This window comes from Hylaeus volcanicus, chromosome 6 (assembly GCF_026283585.1).
Source record: "Hylaeus volcanicus isolate JK05 chromosome 6, UHH_iyHylVolc1.0_haploid, whole genome shotgun sequence".
Lineage (NCBI taxonomy): Eukaryota > Metazoa > Arthropoda > Insecta > Hymenoptera > Colletidae > Hylaeus > Hylaeus volcanicus.
The window spans coordinates 23731729-23754624 of NC_071981.1; the positions used below are offsets into that span (position 1 = coordinate 23731729).

The 22896-nt window shown below is 30.8% G+C and overlaps 4 protein-coding genes across 11 annotated transcripts; 2 read left to right on the forward strand and 2 right to left on the reverse strand.

Annotated features, from left to right (window-relative positions):
• Positions 1–37: 37 nt before the first annotated feature.
• Positions 38–7287, forward strand: LOC128878261 (repetitive organellar protein-like). The gene is made up of 11 exons (XM_054126318.1): positions 38–168; positions 339–427; positions 541–602; positions 689–4809; positions 4884–5182; positions 5273–5448; positions 5527–5681; positions 5817–5906; positions 6078–6140; positions 6228–6341; positions 6502–7287. The coding sequence occupies exons 1-11, from the start codon at positions 136–138 to the stop codon at positions 6574–6576; spliced, it is 5277 nt and encodes a 1758-aa protein (XP_053982293.1). The 5' UTR covers positions 38–135; the 3' UTR covers positions 6577–7287.
• On the reverse strand, positions 7076–15713 carry LOC128878262 (cohesin subunit SA-2). 7 transcript variants are annotated; one of them, XM_054126319.1, is made up of 20 exons: positions 15376–15712; positions 15044–15249; positions 14653–14819; positions 14411–14589; positions 14128–14301; positions 13836–14040; positions 13434–13763; positions 12757–13362; positions 12341–12683; positions 12037–12270; positions 11765–11957; positions 11494–11680; positions 11104–11408; positions 10822–11033; positions 10578–10744; positions 10449–10500; positions 8107–8142; positions 7721–7894; positions 7547–7631; positions 7076–7216 (listed from the first exon to the last, which is right to left on the reverse strand). In XM_054126319.1, exons 2-20 carry the CDS (start codon positions 15220–15222, stop codon positions 7199–7201), a joined length of 3846 nt encoding a protein of 1281 aa, XP_053982294.1. In that variant the 5' UTR covers positions 15223–15249; positions 15376–15712; the 3' UTR covers positions 7076–7198. The 7 variants fall into 7 exon arrangements, 1 of the variants encoding a protein (XP_053982294.1); XR_008457370.1 differs by lacking the exons at positions 7076–7216; positions 7547–7631 and adding exons at positions 8722–9117; positions 9773–9934 and having other exon boundaries at positions 7822–7894; positions 15376–15713; XR_008457368.1 differs by lacking the exons at positions 7076–7216; positions 7547–7631 and adding exons at positions 8722–9117; positions 9674–9934 and having other exon boundaries at positions 7822–7894; positions 15376–15713.
• Positions 15714–16394: 681 nt separating this feature from the next.
• Positions 16395–18901, forward strand: LOC128878723 (NECAP-like protein CG9132). The gene is made up of 3 exons (XM_054127178.1): positions 16395–16638; positions 17141–17537; positions 17621–18901. The coding sequence occupies exons 1-3, from the start codon at positions 16553–16555 to the stop codon at positions 17870–17872; spliced, it is 735 nt and encodes a 244-aa protein (XP_053983153.1). The 5' UTR covers positions 16395–16552; the 3' UTR covers positions 17873–18901.
• A 140-nt stretch (positions 18902–19041) lies between these two features.
• LOC128878715 (tetratricopeptide repeat protein 17-like) lies at positions 19042–22843 on the reverse strand. Of its 2 annotated transcripts, none has more exons than XM_054127163.1 (5): positions 22415–22843; positions 20679–20982; positions 20326–20586; positions 20068–20220; positions 19042–19964 (listed from the first exon to the last, which is right to left on the reverse strand). In XM_054127163.1, exons 1-5 carry the CDS (start codon positions 22696–22698, stop codon positions 19806–19808), a joined length of 1161 nt encoding a protein of 386 aa, XP_053983138.1. In that variant the 5' UTR covers positions 22699–22843; the 3' UTR covers positions 19042–19805. The 2 variants fall into 2 exon arrangements, with proteins under 2 accessions (XP_053983138.1, XP_053983139.1); XM_054127164.1 differs by having other exon boundaries at positions 19804–19964; positions 20045–20220.
• Between the last annotated feature and the right edge of the window lie 53 nt (positions 22844–22896).

The following is a 22896-nucleotide window of genomic DNA, read 5'->3' on the forward strand; positions in this document are numbered from 1 at the left end:
TTCCTGCGAAGTGAAGGTGCTGTAGTTATTTGAAATTAAACGTATCTTGCGAGGAACGTTAAGAAACAAGAAAGTTATATATGTGTTTTTGTCGTTCTTAGGAAAGAAATTAACTAATTCTTTGATTGACAAATCATGAGGCTATGGCTCCAAATTATATTGGAATGGGTAAGTAATAATATTATGCAAATCGAAGTGTGTAAGAAATTAATTTATGTTATTATTTAGCAATGAAAGCTACTTGTTACTTTCAAATAAATGGCATTAACAAGATTAATAAATAAGATTAATCAATAAATCAATATATTCTAAAATCTCTATGTTGAAATGTTTTTTAGCTAAATTGCTTAGATGTGTCAGAGAAGAGTGTCAAAGATTTGAAAGAATTAGAAGATGGACTGTTTTACAAAAAATTGATAGAGTTGTGGTAAGTATCTTTATACTTAACGATCTTATGATTTTTTTGTATCTAAATCATTATATAAATATTGGATAATATAAATTTCGTGTGTGTATTAAACATGAAATTTTATTTTGCAGCTCTCAGAAAGTTGATCACGAAAGTTTAAGTACAGAAAATATGATCACAAAGTTTTTACAAGGTATGTAAAAATGCAATAAATATTAGTTATATATAATACACAATGATTTATATTTAATTAGAATATTTCTTGTGGACTTCACACAGATGACTATCCTGAATTTAAATTTGATGAAGAATGCGGTGGAGAATTGGAGCAACTAGAAATTGCTTCCTTATTTTTGTTACATGTATGTCAATATGAACCATTATTTTATGGACCAATGAGTAACAAATTACAACATGAAACTCAACTAAAAATTAAAACATTTCTCGAAATGATGATTCCTTATGAAAAACGTATAAACAGAGATATATTAAGGACAGTAATTGCTGAGTTAGAAGACAACATACCAAAAACACCCATAACGCCGAAGACACAATCTCTAAGACATTTTTTTAATTCTCCTATTGCACGATCTGCACAAAGTTATAAACTGTTAAATGAAAGAAATCGTGAATTAAGGCAATTAAGAAGTCAATTGGAAATGGAAAAATTTGAAAAAGCCGATTTACAAGAAGATGTACGAATACACCAAAATAAAGTTCAAAACTTACAGAAAAAGTTACAAGAAAAAATTGCAGAGATAAAAGCCTTACGGCAAGAAACAATACAAACGAATACTCCACAGTCTTGTAAAAAAAATAAAACTATTGTAGACTGCCAGCAATATTACAAAAAGGAAATAGATTATTTAGAAAATCAACTGATGCAAAAACAAAACGAGGTAGATAAACTTGAAGGGGAAAACGACAACCTATCTAAAAAATTAGCATGCGTAGAAAAGCAATGTGTGTACTTTAAGGAAAAAATACAAAATTGTGAGAAATCTTTGGAAAACTTGCAAGTTCAAGGAGAAATTAAGGACAGAGAGCTGGTAAATCTGAAAATGACTAATGAGGAACTACGTACTCATTTAAAAGAGTTTAACAAAACAGGCATTGCAGAAAGAAGTTTTGAAATCGATGGAGTATCACCCTTAAATTCATCTGTATCATCCCTAAATACTAGCGAAGTTTTAAGTTCGGTTATTGAAATTCAATTACAAGAAGCAAAAGAAGAATCTGTTTCATTAAAAACGCAGATTGATACTTTAAATAAAAAGTTGGAATCTACCAGCCGCGATTATAAAAATGTAACAGAACAATTACAGAAAAAAACAGAAATGTTACAAAGTACAGAAACTACATTAAATAGCGCCTTAAGTAATTTAACTAAAAAGATTGAATCTTTAAAAGGAGAAAATACTTGTTTAACAGATCAGAACCAACAATTACAAGATTTGTGCACCTCTCAGAAGATATCTTTATCACAAATCGAAGAATCCAAAAATATTTTAAACACTGAAGTAGAGACTTTGAGAGGGAAACTTAAGAACACAGAGGAATCTTTACACAATGAAAATGTAAATAGCGTGAAACTAAATGAAGCACTTGAAGAAGCTAAGTTGAAGATATGTGAAAACATTAAATGTATACAAAGTTTAACACATCGAAATAACTCATATGAAACTTCTATTCATAATTGCAACACAAATTTAAAAGAAATTATCCTTCATAATTTCGAAACTAAAGATAGTGAAAATAATTTAAATGATGCTACAACTATTGAACTTGTGCAATATCTTCGAACATTGTTACGTAAATTGAATGAAAAATATATTTTAAAAGAAAGGGAAGTTAAATCGCTAAATATTACAATGGAAGAAATAAAATTAAAAGGACAACAACATCAGTCACTAATTTTCGAATTGGAAGAGAAGGATAAACAAAATATTATAGAAAGGTCAAAACTCGAGGAAACTATTACACAAAATGTAATAAAAATAAATGAACTTACTACTCTTGTTAAACAATATACCGAAGAAATTTCATGTTTAAAACAAATTCGACTTCAAAAATTAGCTTTAGAAAACAATTTGTCTATACTTACAAAAGAAATGAATGAGAAAAATTCGTTATTAAATTCTTCTACAGTGTGTATAAAGATTTTAAAAGAAAATCTTAATGCTTTTGTAAAAGAATTCTATTTGATTAAACAAAATATATCAAATCTGTTAAACGAATCTCAAAAGCAAAACGAAGAAACCATTAAAAGCATTTTAAATGCTTACAAAATGATGTACAAAAATTTTACCGAAGAACAATTTCATAGGAAAGAAATGGAAGACAAACTTGCTGATAATGAAAAAGAATTGAAAGATAGTCGAAATTTGACTACTACATTGAACAATGGTTTATCGAAACACAAACAGACAATAAATGATTTAGAGGCCGAATTAGCAAGTACCAATGAAAAATTAATGGTATCTGAACAGAAAATAAAAAAACTTGAAGAAATAAATGAAACACTAGAAAATCAACACAAGAGTATTAAGTCTCAAAGGGAACAAATTCTACTTGACTTGAATAATATAAACGATAAACTTAAATTATCTCAAAAAGAAGCATGTAATATTTCAGATCAATTAAAATTCAAAGATGCCAGAATTGAACATTTGGAAACAGAAATTACTTCTCTAAAATTAGAAAAGGAAGAGATTATTCATCTAAAAGTGGAAGGAGAAACTTCAATGAAATCTTCTATAAAGGATATGGAAAATAAATTGTCAGAAAAACAGCGCAACTTGGACGAATTAAATGTAGAAATCAAATTGAAACAAGAAATCCTTGAGTCTGTACAGAAGAAATTTGAAAAATTATCGGAAGAAACAGTTACTTCTGAAATGAAAATGAAAGAACTAATTTTGAATTTTCAGGAAGTAAGAACTAATCAAGATGCAGTTTTGATAACTCAAGAAAAAGCCTTAAAGGAAAAAGCTTTGCAATTAGTGCAAATCCAGAAGAAATTTTGCGAATCGAAGAATGCACTTTATAAACAATTAGAAAATGAAAAATCATTATGTAAAAATTTGCAAACCAAAAACTCCGAATTACAAATTGTATCGTACAAACAAACGAAATCCATAGCGGAATTACAAGAGTTGCTGAAGATAGAAAGAGACGAACATAACAAAAGTAAAAAATACTGTAAAATTGAAGATATGAAAAAGATTGAAATTGCGGGGGTGTGTAAAGAATTAGAACATTCGATAAATGATTTAAAATTAGCAATATCAGAGGCAAATTTAAATAATGAAAACTTTCATGCTGATGTCTTGTGCGATTCATCGTGTACAAATAATGATGAGAAAACTAACAGTATTTTAAATACTCTACATACATCTATTAGGGTAATTCATAAATCGCGTAAATTAATTTTGCATCTGTCCAATACAAATACAAACTTGAATGAAACCTTAGAGAATCAAAAAACAGTTGTAGATAACTATGTTACAAAATGTGAAGAAATTAAGTCACTAAAAAATAAGATACAAAAACTGAAGAATGCAAAAGAGAAATGTATGGACTATATAAATGATCTTATTACGAATAAAGAGTTATTGAGGGACTCTTTACAAAATATTATACAATCAAGAGAAAATTTGGATATATCTTTAAATGAATTAAAGCAAAAATGGGATGAATTGTTAATAAAATTCTGTAGTATTTTTACAATTAATAAATCGATGTGCGATGAATTGAAACATATACAAGCCAAAAAAGAACACCTTCAAAACGTCTTGTTTAAACATAATGCTCAACACTTCCAAAATATAAAATCCCTGCATACAATTTTATGGCAAAAGTTCTTATGGACTGAACAAACATTAAAAGATACTTATTTGGATTCAGCAAACAACGAACAACCTTTCAATATTCCTATTAATAGTTTTTCCGATGAAAGAACGTTAATAGAAGCAGAGTTACAAAAAAATACGATGTTACAAAAAGATATCATTCAATCTCGGAATGAAATAGACGATTTCTTTAAATTAGTTACTTCATTCGAGATTAACTTAAAATCTGATGAAAGAAAGTATCAATCTGATGTAGAAAAAAAATTACACTTACAAATTAATGAATTAGTAGAAGAGAAGAATAATTTACGAAGCAAATTAGACTGTGCACGGATTAAAAATGCGGAATTAGAAGGTCGTATCGAAGGACTCGAGACTAAAATGAAAGCACTGAAGACAGTTTCATCAAAGGACATAGAAGATTTAAAAACAGAAATAATGCAGTCAAAGCAAGAAATCTTAAACTTGCAAATAGAAAGGAATGAATTAAGCAAGCGGCCAAAGAAAGAAGATGTTGATAATCAGTTGAAAGAAATTAAACTCCACATGGTAAGCACATATATAATACCTTTAATTTTTGCAATCATTGTAATACGCTTGTTTCTGTGATATGTATATTACAGAAAACTGCATATAATGATCAATTGGCAAAACTGTACAAAGAACAAGAACAACGTGTACAAGAAAGACTGGAGGTACTACAAAAAAAAATGGAAACACAGTGTCGTAAACAGGCAGATGAATTAAGCAAATACAAAGCACATGTTGCTGACATGAGTTCACAAATTTGGAATGTTGGAGAGAAACTCTTAAGCGAACGACAAGAAAAGGAAAAATTATACAAACAGTTAATTGAACTTAAAGCTAAACATGAGAATTTGGATCAACAAATACTTACCTCAATAGAGCATAAAAATCAAAAGTGAGACTGACTATATTATAATAATTGATCATTTAAAGTTAATTTGCAGGGTGACATTTTATAAAAATTGGTCAAAACTTCTTATTTCAGACATGAAAAAAGAGATTTAATACCAGAAGACAATAAAGATGTTTTACAGAAAATTGCAATAATACAGGAGAAAACTACTTATGAAAGAAGATGCAGCATTAGGAGCATACAGTCAATGGGCAATGCATTTAACGCGGAGGACGAAGAGGGAGAAATCTTTGACAATACATATTTAAGTAAATAAAAACAGATTTATTAAGTGAAGTCAAATTCTAAAACTATAAATCGTTAACAATACGTATTTAATATTGTAGCTGATATAAAAAATGGCCATTCTACACTCGACATTGATACAGATCGATTATCTATTTTGAAAAAGAGAAATGCTCTTTGCAAACCTCATCTAAAATCTTCTTATCCCGCTGAAATGCAATTTCATCCTTTACCATTTACAGAAGAAGAAATTAAAGTAAGCAATAAATATTCAAATTATGTATAATTTGATACGTTTTATATACATATAATAGATATATATTTCATGTATCGTATATATTATATCTGTATGTTTGTGTTCTTATATACAAAATCTTGATTTTAATTGTAGGCAGGCTCAGCACCAGAAGATGTATTTAATGATAGTTTGAGTCAGAGTTTACTTCCTGAACAGAAAGCCAAAAAGAAGGACAGAACTCAAGTAAGTATCTTAGATCTAATGATTACAATTTCGTATCTAATAAGAAAAATCGTAATAAAGATATCTATTGTAAAAGCATTAAAGTTACATACAAATCCATTTTTATCTAAACATTTGTTGCTGTCAAAATTCATATTTTAATCAAGAGTTGCACTTTGTGATTTATATTAGACATCGTATAAAAAGCCTGGCCCTCCGACTCCCAGTAAAAATGGAGGAAGAGTATCGTTACAAGTAAGTTGTGTGCGATACTAGCGTATTTATACAAAAGTAAATATTATTTGGTCCAAATATCGATTTTTTATATTTTTAAAATTGAAGGTTAGCGATCTAAAGAGCCCAAATTCGAGAATATTAAGAGAGAGAAATAAAGATAGAGCAACAACTACACCGCGCACACTGAAGAGTCTATTCACTTCAAGGCGTCAAGACGAGGTAAGGATAGTTGTTATTATTTAGATCTCTGTTTCATATTATACAAGACTAATTTATTAGATTCGAATTTTTTGTTATATCTATTAGTACTTTATGTATATTAAAATAATATAGGAATTAAAAGTAAGCCATAAAATTATGTATAATATTATTTTAATAGAATGCTGCAGTAACACCAAGAGGTCGTAGAAGAAGTAGCATTTTCCGTAAATACAGAGTCACGAATGATAGATGAAAATAATCACGTACATGAAACGAAAAATTTAATAATACTGACTTTCATAACTGTAGTGGGACTACTTTTCTGTAATCACATTTTTATATCAATTTATATAATTGTACAGTGAAAACTAGAATTATAATTTTTTTTTAACTGTAAACAATCTAAGCGTGCAAGGAAACAAATATTCGTAATTCGTACATTATAGTCATTTATTAGACAATTCTTTAAATAATTTTATAGCAACAATAATAAGTAAAAGTTTTATCGATATAAATATGCCAATGTTGAGAAATGTACGGTATGTCATGTATAATGAGATACGATGGACGCAAAAGAAAATATGTCATTTTAAATAACAAAAATATTTTATAAGAACGATTTAAAGAATACTTGTAATAATTTCTCAACGTGAAATGAAACTCTATGATCAATCAGTAGGTCTCTTATTTTATATCTTATGTGTATATATATATATATATGTCTATATATGTAGCTGATTGAATACGTTTTACGTATTACGGTATTTGAAACCTATTCAATCGGATACACGTATGTATTATAAATGTATCACAAATCACCTCCTCTTGGAATACTTCCATCTTGGATGCAATGTATTCTTCTCAGTTGTACTTCATTATTCGGAATCAGATTCCTGTAACAAAGATGTTTCATTATTTTAATATTTTTTTTTTTAATAAAATATTTTTAATTCTATTTTACAAATACCAGAGTTTTAAATTTTATTGTACGATATTAGAAACAAATCTAATATATCAATGTTTGTAAAATAAATTTCAATTCTATACTTAGAAACATAGTAATTGAAAACTTGTATCATGATTTATGTATACTAAGATTTTTAATCTTAATTATATGTACGTATATTATAATTAAATGGCCATTACAAAGAATTAATGTATCATAATATTATATAATTTATAAACTACATACACGTGTTTCTCGAATATAAATTATTAGTTACCATATATTGTCCTTCTACATAGCGACCAGAATTCCTAGCGGTTCTCCTCAATTCTCTTGGCTCCGCGTGATCTTGACTTCTTCGTCTAAAAAAAAATAACTAACATTGTTACAAGCATTTCTGGAACGACACAAAATATTATAATCTATCGTACCAAAAAACTTAATTACTTACGACCTCGATTGTATCTGCAATGTCTTAAGTTTATTATCTATGTCTTGAGAAGGACTTGTTGATATATCTTCAATGATTGCGGATGGAGACGTCTGCATTTGTGTAGTGTCGTTGTTTTCATAAACGCCGGCTGCCCTAGGTCCACGAGTTATCGATACTTTATTAACAGCTAATCTGAAATAAAGATTCAAGTTAATGGTATTACAAATAGCGCAGAACATTCAAATTTTACAAACACTATTTCTGACCCAATAGTTTTACATTATCTTTTTAATATACTTCAAAAATTTTTCTTGATATATATATAAATGTAAATCTAAATTTAATCTACTTAGAAAAAAAGACAACTTAAAGATATAAAATACGAGAAGATGTAAGTTACTCACTGGTGCTTCCTTGGACCGCGTCTCTTCTTGTGTTTGCTGAAAGAACAAGTTTTTATTGATGGAAATACGTTGGAGCTAATTTCATAAGTAAAGGGACAAAAATTTGATATTAAGTAACTCTTCGTATTTTTGCACGCATGGTCCATGTGATATGACATACGCATATATTACAAAATTACACTTCACGTATAATAGGTATCATTGCATTCCATTATTACATCCGAAGGAATGACAAAGTATCCGAGCAAAATTCGTAGAATTAACCCAGGTATTAACAAAACCAAATACCTAGAAACATGTCTAGAATATTGCAGTGATTATAGAGAACGGCGTGTTAACAAAATACAAAATGTAAGAATGCGATGCTAAGCAGGAAATGTAAAATGATGGGTTAATTCTATCACATTTCCTGCAAAATTTCAAGAAGAAAAAGAAAGCTGTACAAAGTGCAGCATTACTTATTCGCTATGGATTTTAAATTTTGATAAAAAGCAGGATTCAGGAACTTATAGGAGAAGAGGGTCTTATTTTAATTAATATCACATGTTCATCGTATCTATCACCAATTTGTATATTATCAATATATAAACAGAATACAAAGTATTTTAGACTTACTTGCTTTCAAGTTTTTAGGTTCAACAGAACACACATCGTTCTCTATGTATTTTTTTTTGTGAGGCATTCCAAAAATATTATCATTTCATTATATCAACAATATTATTATTGTGCATTTTTATCTTATTTTCCTTAGACTAGTTTATAGAAGGTGAGTTGCTTTAAAAGTAGTCACCAAGAACAATAGATTTTCATGGATTTCTTATACAACTTGACAATATTACATATAATATTCCTGTTAATTCCTTACACTAGTTTGAAACTTGATTTTAAAACAGGCACCAAGAATAATAGATCTCATCAATTCCTTATACAATTTTTGCCCCTTATATGATTACATATATTATATATTTTGCTAAAAAGTCTAATTCTTAGCTTGAATAACGATCAGGTAGCCTGCAACAAGCGATTCATAAAAGATTACTACCCATGCGAACACGACAGATTTATGATGTACATAAAGACGCCAACGGTAATAAGTATTTATTAATAATTTAAACACAAGCATGCAATTAAATCGTAAAAGTGTAAACCAATATTATTTAAAAAATACTTTAACTTTAAAAATCTTTCAATTGATTAAAAAATTAAAATTTAATATATACATAGAACAAATATTAAAATACTGATATATGATAGTATCATCAATTTAAATATCTTACATATATAATTTAAATTATTTTCTACGTTTTCAATATGTGATAGAAATATGACGTCTTACAGTAGCAGATACATTTTAGCGAAGCAGTAGTACGAAGCAATAACACAAAATACAGCAAAGAGAAAGATAGTTTTTATTAGTAATTAAACTACTGATGATATGAATTTATTTTAGCATTCAACGATATTACAGTGCAATGTTTATGATAATAAATGATAGGATTGTGCACATTACATGTGAATTAAAATAACTACGTAAGCATGTAAATAATGTAATATTCAAATTTGATACCTTCTAAAACTGAGGTAGATCTATCATAAAATTAATGAAACTTTAGCTTTGGATCCCCAGACACTCCTTATTTATTGATTTTTTTAATTAATTACTTACGAATAGTTTAATATTCTCACAGACTTTTTTTTATTGGGAATATTCCAACAAGGTTATGTATGTATAATTTTTCTCTACCTACTACTGTTTCCATAGCTCTCAAAATTGACGGTCGCAGGGTAGCTGTTCGCGTTCTTTCATATTTGTAACAATTTTCCAATTCTAACAACAACAGAAGGTTAAATACATTTCCACAATAATATTTGCCATTCATAAAATATTTCAGAGAAGGAAAGGACTTCTCATGTTATTAGTTTCAGGACCTGATCAGTCTAGATCCGCCACTGTTCAAAACTATCCAAAGTGTTTGTCATTCTTATCGTAGTTTGTAAGCAAAAAACAAAAACAAAAAAAAAAGAAGAAGAAAGCGTGCTGTATGTACTAAAATTCTAGATTAATCCTTAAGGGACGTGCTTCTTTGTATAGGAACGTTTTTCCTTTCATTATTTATTAAATAATGCTTTACGTTAAAACATTTCCCTTAAAATTATTTAGGAAACTGCCCATCGTTTAAGGGTTAATAAGAGTGTTTATACTTCATTACAAACTTTTCTGAAGTATTACATACAGCGATTACTTGCAAGTGCGTTACTGTTCTACTTTTATAGTGATTTAAATAAATAAAATGTAAGGAATATATTACTCTGTATTAGTTTGGTGTAGACACCCAACTCACCCCAAAAATTCATGATCAGAACCTTCTTCAGGCTCATCTCCTTCTTCTTCTTCTATAAATATTTGCAATAATGAATAACTAAGTTTCAAAGAAGTTCCAGATCATCTTATGTAAAATAACTCAACGTACCAGCTAAATGATCCTTTTTACGTCTTGTGTAAGCACGTTTACTTGTTACTGGAACTTGATCTGTTTCGCCGTGTAATAGACTGTTTCTGTATAAGAGTAAAGGTTGCCAATCCTCTCCCCGCGAGGAAGGCATTCCATCTTGCAGTCTCCTATCGAGGAAGTTTAACCTACGATATAAATATAACAATTAATCATAATAAGAGTAGAAGTAATATAGAAAGTTGCAAAAATGTATTTTACTCACACGACACGTTTATCCTGTTTAAGAAGTTTATTCGTGAATTCAGATAGGATTTCAAGGAAAGACAAATTTGGCGGTGGACCAGTGGGATCCTGTTCTATACCATCTGGTGGGGTAATTGCGAAAAGAACGCCCGCACGATGCAAAGCAGTAATTGCTTCACGATTTTTTACTGCGTCCAAGCCAAATGATAAAGCAAATCGTTTTGCGAGTTCCTAAAATATGTTCAATGCCAACATATATTTTCTATTTTATGATACTAAATGCTTATAAGTAGATGCAAACCTTTATAGCAGTAAATTCTTCGCTGTTTCTATTAACTTTACTTTTCTCAGCTACTATTTCATTATACAAAATATTCAAACTGTGTTGCATGGTCAAAGCACAGTTTGTTTTATTAATATCTCTAGCTTTTCCTAATGTAGTTTTAATGATATCGCCGTAATCATTGTAATATTTTACGTAATGTTTGAACACGTCCGCTGCTGCTTTCGTGGGTATCATATTATATACAATTAATTTGCAATACCCCGCTAGGAAGTTTCTTCTTTTATGCAACTCTTCGATTTTCGAATGTTCATCGTGTTCATCTGTAAATATAGAATACGTAATTCGTGTTAATCGACTTTCTTTTTTAAATGACGATGCGCAATGAAGGTATCGTTAGTCACGTACCATCTTCTTCTTCAAAAAATACGTATTCCTGTATAAACCGATTGAGCATGTTCTGCATTGCTTGATCAGGTTCATACACTAATTGATGCATCAAAGGATTAGAATGTGTTGTTAATTGATTACAAAACAGTACCAATAAATCACATATCGTGTTATAAGCTTCTTCTCTTAGAATTGGTGGAGAAGGCTAAAGAAATATGAACAGATATCACATATTATTTACATGAATACATATCAATAAAGATATTTAAACCAAAGATAAAATAATTACTGCGCCACTGCCATCGCCGCTAACGAAGTGACGCATGGAACCCATAAAGGAATGTAGGTGTTCCTTTAATTGTCGACATTCATCTTCACCTCGATTTCCAGAATCTACAGATTCCATGAGGTGAGTCTGTCCCCATAGAATTGCAAAGAAACATGCGCTTATACAATACTTAACTGCCTCGTGCGGTAAACACCTGTAACGAAATTTACTCTTTAAACATCTGGCATCTCTATTTTATGGAATTTCCATATGTACGATATGTGTAATAGTACTTCGATGGGTCCTTAGCGTCTTCGATGTCCTTGTATAAAGAATCCCATATCCCCCATGGATTCATATTGTGACAAGAATAAAATATTGAAACTTTTTTAAGAGATTGTACGACATTGAAAATCTCATCTTCATCTGGTTCTTCATCTCCCTCTATTAAGTTTCTATATTCATCGATAGCTTCTTTATATTTATTTACAATAGAATCGATTAATGTTGAGCGCGCTACATCACATCTACATTAAAAAATGTTAAATGTAAAATATGTTCAAGAAGTCTTTGATATGTAGAATTACAAATAGTTACCTAGTGAAAATAGCGTGTCCCTCTATACACATATGTTCTAATGTTTTTGAGGCTGTATCTAAGACTTCAGTGTCATGCATTTTTTCTACAACTGTCTGAATCTTATTCAACAATGAGTCCAAGTTTTGTTCTTGCCGAGACTTGGTGTAAATATCCAAGTCGAAGTATTGAGGGATAGCGAGCAAGTTTGCAAGCTTCTCGGGATCTGCTCTATATTTGTCGAGTAAAAGAGGTAGTGTTTGTATAAAATGTTCCGTCAATCGCTGTTTGTCATCGTGCACTTGTTTCATTTCTTTCGCTGATAAGATCTTTCTAGTTGGTCCTCGACCAACTGGAGCTTCACCTATTTTGAAAATTAAAATAAGTTTCAATTTACAACACAATTTTATAATAATTTCAAAACCAAGAAAGTTTACCCGTGGCTGCCTGCTTTATGCAACAGACCATTAATTCGATCAATGATGTTTCCTTTTGATTATCTAAAGCTTCTTCCTCTGGTCCAGCCTCTTCTAATAATAGGTCGGTCATGCATTCCCAATCTTTCATCATTTGATTCGTTTCGATCAAGGAATCTACCAAATATGCTCCGTGTTCGTGAAGCTCCGATTCGATGAAGAATAACACGAGATCTCGAATAAGTGGTGTATTCGGTAAACGCTTCTTTCCACGCTTGGTCTTCACGCCTGCTACTGCTTCATCATCCGGACGGAATAATCGTTCATTTAAAAATTCACCCGCTGCCTGCGCAACAGCGCGATGAGACGAATAAACAAGTTCGTACACGTGCTCGCAGTCTTTATCGGTAAGTATCTCTCTGTGATGCTTCAAAATCGAGATAACAAGTTTAACAGCTTGCACTGCTACATCGTACTCTTTATCCAATGTCATTGCAACGATTCTATCTTTGAATTTACTTGTAAAAAGTTCAAGTTTAGTCTTCAATTCTTCCGAAGCATATAACGGTTGTAGTGCTTGAAGACATTTTAATCGAACTTCGCCAACTTTATCGTGTAATGTCCAACCTGAGAAATTAAAATATACTTATAGATATCGTATTGTGTACAAATTTTAATTTCAGTAAAATCATATTAACCTATGTATTTTAAATAGGAATCGTCTAAAAAGTTTTGATGAAATTTCTTCATCCAAACTCCAATTTCTGCCATGCATATCGCACGTATTTCTGGCAATGTATCTCTATAACGATGTACAAATACAGATTTGAACATATACGTAAGCATATTTTTAATTTCGTCCATGTTTTCTTCAAGTTCTTTTCGTTTGGCCATCAATGATTCTAATCTATCCGCCGCTCTTTTTTCTCTAGCTTTTTGTCTTTCAGCTTCGTATTGCCGTTGCGTGTTATCCAAATTTATGGATACGGTCAAAGCAACGTCTACCAATGCTGTCATAAGTTTCATAGCTGTAAATGATATCAATAAATACATAAGAGCATATACAGTCAGTCTTTTATACGAAAGTATGTGTATCTTACCAGCAAGCGTGGCCGTGTGCCTAAACGCTCTTACTTGTGAATCCGAAAGACCAGTTAATAATGAAATTACATTATCCATTAAGAACTGGTCGTAAATTATTGAATACTGACATTGTCGAACTAAAATTTGAACAAATTCACAGAAATTCGCACGAAATTTCTTCCACTGTTGTCCAGTCATTATTAATGGATATTCTCCGCTTTCCTAAATTGTAAATAATAATAACAATTATTATTATTATTAATTGAACATGATGATAAATACTCATTAATAAAAATAATATTAACATACTTCATCAAATTCTTCGGTCATTTTTCGTATTATCGCTACATGTTCCATTGTTGCTTGCATCTCAGAAGTAATGCGACCTTTACAACCACTTGCATTAATGAAAAATTGCATTAACATGAGAAGAGCATTTTCTCTATTGATTTTGTACTTTTCTATCCAATCATCAACAATAGTCTAAAAATAAAAGCGATACATACATACAAATAATTTCCAAATTTGTTATATCATTTTTTATATTTAGAAATGTCTTATTAAATATTATTTTAAATCACAGATGACATACAGTCAGCGAAGAACGATTATTCCTGATGACATAATAAAGACTAGCCTCATCTTCTAGACTATGCGAGTGATGCGTCCGTTTTCCACGTCCGCGTCCACCACCCCCCCTTCCTCTGGTACTTGTTGTTGGAATGAAGTCTGTATCTATTTCTTTATATTTCGGTTGTTGTATTGGTCCCCCTATAAATAATAATTGCTAGATAGGGTAATTACTAAAAAAAATAATATTAATCCAAAACATACCACGTAACCTAGCACGTGTATTTCTTGTGATCCTCATATTTGTTGGGGTTGCTGGTGTCATCGGTTGTTCAAATTGAGTTTGATTTTCAAAATTTCCTGCTTGTTCTTGATATTGATGTTGTGATGCTCCAGGTGAACTGTAGCTTTCAGATGAATAATGTTCAGGACTAAATGAAAATAGTTACAATAATCGTTCATACATTTATGTCCTCATATATATTATATATATATGTATTTAAGTATGAAATTTTCAAATTTTACATTTTATGCAGATTGTTAACTTTTCAATCACTTTTTTAGTGAAAATGATACACTACACATATTATGCATAGTGTAAATCGAAAACTTATTGTACAGTTTACCAATATTACATGTATAAAATTGTATTTACGTTGGATTATGTATAGGTGTTTGAGGTGCTTGACTATAGGGTGCATAATTAGAAAAAGATTCGTTCACTTCTCCTGTCGAGTTATCATTCATGGGAGTCATTGGAGTCATTGGTGCCTCGTACTCTGGAGGCACCGGATCATCCATACGTATTCGTTTCCCTCCTCTTCTGTGCATCATTTTGTTCCACTTCTTTTCTTACAATCCCTAAAAAAATAACGTACTCTGAATTTCGTATCCATAAAAGTCATAACTTTCATCTCAGAGAAATACCGCCAAACGATATTTCATGGCAGGATTTATAAACAAGTAAAATTTCAGTTTGTTTCAAACCTGTTATAACCTCCCCGGCAAATACGGGGATTAGGGACGCTGACGAAGCCTTACGTTTCTATTATTTGCACTGCATTTAATTGAAATGTTGGTTCTATTCAAGAAAATTGGGAAAACGCATTTATGCAATTCTTCAAATAACCCCGGCTTATTCCAAATACATAACTCTAGTCAATCTCACAATACGCACGAATATATGCGCCAATAAACATGGTTATTGGTGCTTATCAAAATATAAAATAAAACGGACCAATAAGAACGAGGGAACATATTACAATTAACATTTGACTATGTTACAGAATTAAATTCTACGCGTTCTATTTCGTTTTGTGAATGAAAAAAGAAAATAACATTTAATAAAAATGAATAATACATTTGAATTTCCATATACAAGGTGTCCCAAAAGTGTTGTAACACCTTGAAAGAGGTGGTTCGGGAGGTGATTTGAAACAACTTTTTCCTTAGCGAAAATGTTGTCCGAGGTTTCGTTAAGAAGATATTAACGGAAAACCGCGACCAATCAGAGCGCGCGTATACCGTTGGAGCGACTAGGCGTCCGCGCTCATACGCTACCGCGGCCGCTCCATCGGCATACTCGCGCTCTGATTGGTCAGTGTTTTCCGTTAATATCTTCTTAACGAAGCCTCGGACAATATTTTCGCTAAGGAAAAAGTTGTTTCAAATCACCTCCCGAACCCTTTCAAGGTGTTACAACATTTTTGGGACACCCTGTATTGTGAAACGTGTTGGAATAGTATTTGTCCTATAGGTGAATAATCATCTACAGATTGTAAATTCTTTATCCACGTTTTTTACACTGAAACGAATTTGTGTGCTTCATTGTCTCTCTTCTTTTCTTTAATAAGTGTTACTTAGTCGTTAGATATTATAAAATTATTTATATTTAGTAAATCGCATACATGAGAATTGGTCCCTTTCTACTCGAATTATAAGTTGCATGTGTTGCGTAGATGCAATGTGGAAGGCAATCTATTATCGCTAGTGAAATAATCTGTGGTTAACGGTCTTTGTGTGGGGATGGGAGGCGTGACTAGAGATAAAGTTATCAAATCACAACGGAGATTCGTCACAAAATATAAACGAATTTTCAAATAGCACTTCGTGGAGTTCAGCTCTCGAACGTTACGCGCTTTCTCTGCGATTTGTCAAAAGTACAATGGAAACGTATGAAAGTGTATTGCTTGTCAAGTCTGAAGTATTTGTATTTAAAATACCGCCAAGGTCAACGAATAGGGGTTATCGGTACGATTGATTCCTTTTGACAGTATTTTCTTTCGAAACATTTAATATTTTTGTTAGAACAGTGGGTGCAAAAGCATTGGTTATATCCGATATTTCTTACTCTTTCGTCGCGAGAGCATAATTTCGCATGTTTTTCGTCATTTTCAATCTCGTACGATTAATGTATCAGCAAAAGTTATGCCGGAAATTATTGAAAAAATAAGATATTATTGTTACATCTGGAACACAATGCTGTCATATTTTCATCTCTACTATGCATCATAGACTTTCATAAAGGCATAATACCAGCTTATTAAAATGCTGTAATTTTTTGAAATTTCTGATAAATATCTTATAATAATGTATCCTATGTTAATTTTATTAAAAGAGGAAATGCGTTTATCTTAAATCAACATAAAAAAATATTACTTTCTAAATAAATGTGAATAATACAGTATGTATCTATTAATATTTACAATATAATATAAAAAATAGTAATCGTAGGTTTTTTACATGTCTATAGAGCAGCCGATTGGAATCTTCAAGAGCCGTCATGGACTGGCCGTATGCGTCTTGTATGTCAAGGAAATTCAATAAGTATAAAGCTTGAGGATAAAATGACTGGTGAGTTATTCGCGGAATGTCCAATTGAACAATATCCAGGACTTGCAGTGGAACCAGTCACAGATTCTTCTCGCTATTTTGTCTTGAGAATTCAAAATGATAATGGACGATCGGCTTTCATTGGTGTTGGATTTTTGGATAGATCGGATAGCTTTGATTTAAATGTTGCACTTCAAGATCATTTCAAATGGGTGAAAAATCAAGAACAGATAGAAAAGGAAAAGGATGAACCAAAACAGGAGTTAGATCTTAGATTTAAAGAAGGGGAAACAATAAAAATCAACATGAAAATTACTGTAAGCTAATTCAATTATTCTAGATGTGCATACAAACTCAAATAATATAATTAAGCTCTAAAGTTTTTAATTTTAATATACAGAAAAAAGATGGCAGCGAAGTCTCTTCCAAAGCAAAGCAGCGTGCCGCTCCAGGTATAGGCTTACCCCCTCCACCAGGCGGTGTAAAAATTGCACCGCCACCCGCGAAAACTCCAACTTCGTCACCTGCACATAAACCTGTTCAGAGTCAAAATCAAACAAATTCGGAGTGGGGAGAATTTGCTAGCGCATCGCAACAACCTCCAGCTCAACAACCACCGACAGTAGGGAATGCCAGTTGGGTGCAATTTTAACTTCTTACAAGTTGTATTAAAATTTAGTATAGCTGTGCTGTAGAATTGTAGGCTATGCATACATATATTAATTTGTATGTGATGTGTGCACATGTATCTTGACATGTATGCATATAGATTTCTTTTAAGGGTAATCATTGACAAAGATGTTTCTATGTATATAGCGAATTAACTACAATATTTTTAGAATGTAACCTTTACTGTATTATAGCAAAGTATTTACGAACTTCTATAAATTTTTGTTTTAACTCGGTTGCAAAATCAGTTATGTAGATTTTATTCATATACACAAATCAACAATCTGATATATGTTTCCGTTTAATCGAAAGAACATACAAAAGTAATTGAAATCCTAATAACATGAACTTCTCACTTAAGATGTAAAACACACTTGCCTGTTAAAACTGTTACTAGTTCGTGTTACAAGTTGAAGTAAGAAATTTGCCACGTATTTTTAATTTAACGTTTCTTTTTTGTCATTTGTATTTATTACCACTTATATTAATAGCAAAAAAGATGTACATACAACTACAATTCTCATTTAAATAAATTATACAAAGGAATGAGTATAATACTCATATTTTTTATATATGTAGATATGAGATAAGTTTAGTGCCTTGTACAAATTTGTCTTTAAAGGATGAGGTAACCTGAATTATAAAAAGCAGGTGGTAAACGCACTAAATAAATAAAGAATAATACAAATTTATAATCTTCAAAGGATTTAGTTGGCAACAGTTTTATTAATAGCATAGTTTTAAACATATATGCAATGAAAACGATCACAGTATTTTCTATTACATGGATACAATCTTTGTTAAAACCCTTAAAAGAGTATAAATTACATGTGGTGTATACAATCTTAGTTAATATTTGTTTCCGGTGTTTGTACATAAAACAAAAAACTAAGAGGCTAATACTAAGAGGAGGCCTAATTCTATGGTTGTTTAAAATTGTTAAATTAGGTATTGGTTTTGCACCGATTATTGCATCGATTTTGCAAGTTGAGAAACAAGATTTTATGTTGTCTTCGTTCTATCGCTCAGTTATATCCTCAAATATAAGATTTTTGTATTACAGTTTCGTAGTTTTAAGAATAACACTTTAAAAACTTATTTTACACTGATTTAAATTTCACTTAAATATTTTATTAATGATTTATTAATATTTAGAGAAAGCTTGTAAAAATGATGTGCTAGATGCATAAAAAAAACAAACAAAAGTAAAACATTGTTGTTTTACATTTAAATATATATTGTTATATATAAAGTAAGAAATAATATTATTGTATTCAATGAACATAGAAAATAATCTATATTCGAAACAATGAAAGAATAAATTTGTTACATATCTTTATTTGCAAGAGAAAGTTAAATGTTTCATGTATATATTAAGAATAATTATCTCAAGATGATATTACATCGTGAATTGCATAACTGTAAATTATTTACAGATGTAAACGTTAGATCTTTCCGCGTGATCAGAATAAGCAAAGGAATTACTTATATATTTTAGTGTCATTGTATATTGTAAATGATGCTAAATAACGTTGTTAATAATATCCACGTTAATATTTAGCACAACGACGAAAACATGTAATTCCACAAATTACATTCCGTTCTTAAATTATAATGAAATTATTACACGATATATATATATATACAATATATATACAATATACAATATATATATATATAGCGCAGTTTTTTCTTGTTGCAGTGAATGAAAAATGCTGTTGTTTTCTATTGTATATTTTCATTTGTAGATATAATAAATTACATAATTATTAATACACTAAATAATTATTAAAAATCATATTACAAATAATACTTTGTAGATAATATGATAACAGCAACTGGAAATTTTAGTCTATCACAAGATTATTATATTATGCTGCGTATTGTTATATTATATTAATTTTCTTAGTAAATAATCAACAACGTTTATTACGAGTAACGTTAAGCCGTAGACTGCGCATAGCCATTGCGCGACTAAAATGACGCGGTACTGGACGTTGTAGTTGTCCGTTAACTAGACTAGAATCTTCGTCGCATTTAACATTGCTCAGAACAACCAAAAGTACTCCAAGCACCTGCAAGATCAAACATATTATAATTACTCATACGTATTTATTTCACCATAAAGTAGAGTAATATCTATAGTGAAATGTACTTTTTGACCCTTATCTTACATACCAAACATATAATTATCAGTAATGTATAGATATGTATACTCGCAACCGGAAGTGACTCCACTTCTCTTAGACCTTCAGCTGCTTCAGAGAGGTCTGGTTTTAATTCCAGAGCATGTCGAAAGTGTATGGCTGCTTCCTGATAATGACCATATTCCTATCAAAAATTAAATTATGCATCTTAATGGTACTGTTACAATATTCTTTAATTCTTTTTATATACAGAGTAAAATATGCAAGATATGCTAGAATTCAGAATTACTTTGAATATTTGACCAAGTGTAAGATATTGTTCCCATGCATTCTGATCTGGAGGCTGCATTTCCAAAGAACGTCTTACTAAATACGTTGCATCGTCCAAGTATTGTTGAGCCAACAACACTCTTGCTAAATTTAATAAGACTTCTGCATTTTGCGGCGATACAGCCAGCGCCCTTCGGAAACATTCAATCGATCTTCGTGCATCTCCTTTTATGCGCCAAAAATTTCCTATTTGATTATAAAGTTGAACAGATTTCGGCTTCTATAGATAAAAATCAATAAAATACATTGTGGTCTTTACATCTGTTTACTTTGTTACAAGCGTATAGTATTTCTCTAATGGCTATATCATACCTCCCGTTTGGCTTTTATTAACCGTTTCCCCAATAGATCGATATCGATATCCGTAGTTTTACCACCGTTCTTTTTGAACATACGTATCACGTCAGGTTCTGGAACTAGTTTATGTTTATCCCTGTTTTCAATGCCAACCAAATTATCATAATGTGAACAATTAATAGGCTTTCCGCAATCTAGGACTACTTCTTCACACTGTTGACCAGAAGTACACGTTGCTTGATCGTCCGGTGCTTGAGACGGTAGAGGAAACGACTCGGTAGCGTTTGGTGTATCCTTCAACACGTATGACGAGAATCGTCTGCCAAGGGGACCAAAGTTAGGGCTTTTTTAACGCTGAAAGAACAGTAAGCCACACACAAATACTAACTACAGGAAGAAAAATAAAATTTTCGGATTAATTGTAACAATTATTCGAAGCAAGATCTAAAATATTAAAAAAAAATAATAATTACAATTAAATAAAATATACAGAAATAAACGCAGGTAGATTTCAATGTATTTTTTAGATTAACTAGAAATTACCATGTATTTGTACAGTTTGTAAAAAACACTTTTGATTTCTCAATTTGATTATCTTCTTTAGGATTTGAAGACTTAATATATTCTTATATCTTACGTAATTTATAAAATAAAAAGTACTATTGCTGAACATGCACAACACTAACGATTATGTGTACACGTACATGTGAAATAAACAGTAGTTCAAATTTAAACCATGCAATATAGACTAATTCTTTTATCTACAAATGTAACCATTTTTATAATGATCAAATAAATTAATAATGAAAATAGCATAATATCCAGAATAAGACACAAATTTAAATCCAAGCTATGATGTTAAATTTTGGATATCTTACACAAAAATATAACAGAAAAAATGTATGATTTTTCAAATCTCTTAAATATTTCAACAGTGTACTTATTATAATTTTGTAGAAATATCCCTAATTCTGATATTGGGACATCATAATAATTGTACAATAGGAAACATAAATGATTCACATCTAATATACAGTGAATCACAAAAGTATTCATACTTGTACAATGAATATTGAACATATCTAGAATTGTGATAGTCGTAATTTTATGACACCACCTTTACATTTAAATACATTTTCCAAACGCTTGCATTTTATAGTCCAACTATCTAGTATATTTTATTTCAATAGTGTTTAAGATTTCCATTAGCTTATATTTAAACATTTCTTGACTATAAATTTCATCATTTTTTCCTAGTGCTGTTCATAAATTCTCAATGTCTTTACTCTTACATTGCCATTGGGAATACTGTAAGTTTTCAAATAATAATTTTAGAAAATATTGAGAAAAACCCAGAATGCTTCAGGGGTATTTGGAATGAATGGAAAGGCATGAAGAACTTACTCGCCGCTCAATGTGTTAAATTTCTATATTTATTGTATTGAATTATTTTTCAAAACTGTGTATATCAATCGAAATCTTACTTAATACAGTATATACTTTTTATCGATAAGAATCCCATAACATTCATCCTAAAACAAAAATCAACCATTTGAAGTCTGCAAATGATACGGTACAAATAGTTCTGTGACTCACTGTAGTAAACTCCAGGAAGTTAGACGACAAACTCCGTAAGCATCAGTGATCTATTGTGTTCTGACAAATCTTGTATGATATCAATTTGATATTCTAAGAGAAGACATACCTCTCCGCTCTTACCCAAGATTAACCAGACTTTCATGGTTTCTTACCGTTCATGGTTCCCAGAAAGAACGTTTTTGGACTCTTGACAGTAAGGCTCGTGTTTTTCAAAAACAGCTGTTCTACTCCAAGTCTGTCCATTGCCGACGCTAATGCTACTCGCCAAGATATCGAATATAGGATCATCCTCGACTGTACTTGAGAAGTCTATTGTCTTAACAACTTTGTCAGCGCTGAGCCTCCACGAGGTTCTTGAGTTCGTTAGTTTTGCTTGGAGTATCAGAAAGCAAAACAGATAGCTGACGACGCGACCGTCGATCCCAACAACTTGCATCCTCCCGTTTTACGAAAACCGATAGTACACGTTTACTAACTCTGAAAAATCGTCTGCTTCTACTAAAGAAAGATTATATTGATTTTCATTCGGAAGACTCTTTTCTCTAGGTATTATCGAGCCACTGCCAACGTTTCCAGTTTACTATTTCGGTGTCTCTAGGAATATCAGATGTTCGATGAGAGCGTTCGGAAAGGT